General features: G+C 45.6%; 1 protein-coding gene across 1 annotated transcript in view; it reads right to left on the reverse strand.

Annotated features, from left to right (window-relative positions):
- LOC125039017 (protein Son-like) overlaps positions 1–2,500 on the reverse strand; it is a 52,016-nt gene that overhangs the window by 36,548 nt on the left and 12,968 nt on the right. The window contains 1 exon segment of the mRNA XM_047632735.1: positions 908–2,366. Coding sequence (XP_047488691.1) covers positions 908–2,366 — 1,459 coding nt within the window.

The following is a 2,500-nucleotide window of genomic DNA, read 5'->3' on the forward strand; positions in this document are numbered from 1 at the left end:
GTCCAGTACAGGCTTGAGCTTACTGGAAAACATCCTTTAAAAGGTGAAGACTATAACTAAAGCAAACTGACTACGATGTATTCTATCTGGATAAACATGGGGCCTTGCTCCCTCATGGGGGTGTGACCATATGGCTGGCAGGGTTAAATCATGATCAATTATTAGTATGAATATTTCGTATCTTTCCAAAGGCAAATTCACAACTGTACAAAAGAAAAAAGAATATTAGTATAACAAAAAATTATGCAGCAAAGGCTGGGCGGACTGCTTTGACAATCCCCATTAAAAGTGCTGGATGGCAATTTTCAGCCCGGTGTCATTTTATTGGACATTAATTCACACACTAATGAATGGGGGTCTGAAATAAATTGAACGTACTGTAATTAAGTGTAACAGTTGACTGATTAATAAAATGTGGGAAAAAAAAATCATTTAGTACTCATTCAATACAGCATTATAATGGTGAACTGGTACTGACATGGGTAGATTTCAGAAAGTGACTGATACTGACAACCATATGAAGGTATTTCTATTTGCAGTTTTAGGAGATGCATTGAATTATAAGTACATTCATAAGTACATACAAATAATGGTTAATGCTATATATCAGGTTATATTCCATAGCATGTAGTCTACAGAAAATCATTAACTTAACCTAAAAATTGTGTAGAAGGGGGGGGGGGGGGGGGGGGCAAGTTTTGATCTCTTGAAAAAATTGAAAATTTTCTTTCCTTGTGAGCCCTGCATAATATCAAGTTTAATGTTTTTTACATTTCATCTACGGGTAGACAGAGCAGCCAATAATAATGATAAAAAGAAAGAAAGAAAGAAAGAAAGAAAGAAAGAAAGAAAGAAAGAAAGAGAGAAGAGAGAAAGAAAGGAGAGAGATGCCATAATGCTGACTCACCTTCTTCTTGTTTCCCCTTGGCCACATCTCCTGCCCTGGCACTGTCTTGGTCCTTTTGCGGAGACACATTGGTAGGTGCAGGAACTGGGATGGTCTCAAGGTCCAGTCCAATGCCATTTATGCCCTTGGAATGGGCATCCTTCTTGAGTGTCTCATCGGAATGCCCAAGGGGCTGAGGTAGAGGGATAGAGCTAGGGTCTGGGGCAGCAGGAGCGGGAATGGGTAGAGGAATGCTGTCCAGGGCAATGATGTCGCTGAGTGTGCCCTGCAGCCGGGGAATGGTAGTGGAACCAGGGGTGGGGATGCTGCTCACGTCTATGCTGGCTGCGCTCTGGGCCTTGGAAGCATCCCTTTGTCCCATCCTTTCTCTAGCCTTGTCCAGCAGGTCACACACCTCCCGGGGGTATGGTGCTTTGGCTCGAGACTTGGATCTGCTCCCTGAGCGACGACTCGAGGAAGACCTTCCAGAGGGAGACTTGGAGCGTGACCTAGATGACCTCCGTCTCTTGAAACGCTTAGGTGAGGCAGACCTAGAGTATGACCTCGAAGAACGTTTTCTCCTCCGCCTGTCTGATGCAAATGGGGATCTGCTCCTCGACTTCCTGTGACTTCTAGAGTGTGACCGTGAGTAACTGTGTGGCTTTGACTTAGACCTGGACCTGGACCTGGAGTATCTGCTGTGACCTCTACCGACCGACCTGGAGCGCGAGCGACGGCTGGTCCTAGTGTGAGAACGGGACTTGGAAGGCGAGGACGATCTGGAAGACCTTGAGTGATCCGTTTTTTTATGTTTCCTGCTAGACTCCTCTCTGGTCTCTGTCTCCACCGCCAGCTTGCGCTTGAGTTTATTTTCCGACTCGACCATCTTGGGGACTTTCTCTGGCCTCTTGGGACTTTCTGACTGGGACGGCAATTTCTCTGACTTTTTGTCCTCTGGGGTTGGCGGTTGGGTCTTCTCCTGGTCTTTCTCCTTCTCCTTTGGCTGCTGCTCCTCCTCCTCCTCCTCCTCTGCCTGCTTAACCTCCAACACTTCTTCTGCCCCCTTCGCTTCCTCTCGGCCATTGTGCTCCTTCTCGGCATCCTTCTTCCTCTTTTTCTTGTGCTTGTGCTTGCTACTGCCTTCCTCTTTCTTCTTCTTTTTTTTCTTCTTTTTCTTCTTGTCCTTCTTCTTCTTGGAGGACCTGTGACGCTCTGCCTTTTCCATCTCCTGACTGCCAGCCTCGATCACCTGGACCTCCTCCTGCTTGACCTCTTCACTTGCGCTAGACCTCGAGTCGCTGTCCTCATCTTCACTGTTGTCTGACGCAGGTATGACCTCAGGCTCTGTACTCTCCCCCCTCTGCTGCTGTTTGTCCTTGCCCTCCTCCTCACAGGGCTTGGGTGACAGCGGTACGTTCAGAGAACTGAACAGCTCATTGATGATCTCGTCCGAAGTCTTAGTGCTCTCTATGTCTTCCATCTGATGAATGAATTATAAGAATGGTAATATTCCCATTACTTCTACTACTAATAACAACAATATCAACAAATATAACAATAATAAAAAAATAATATGATAACAATAATGAAAAGAATGATAGTAATATTAATTAT

Source organism: Penaeus chinensis, chromosome 26 (genome assembly GCF_019202785.1).
Source record: "Penaeus chinensis breed Huanghai No. 1 chromosome 26, ASM1920278v2, whole genome shotgun sequence".
Lineage (NCBI taxonomy): Eukaryota > Metazoa > Arthropoda > Malacostraca > Decapoda > Penaeidae > Penaeus > Penaeus chinensis.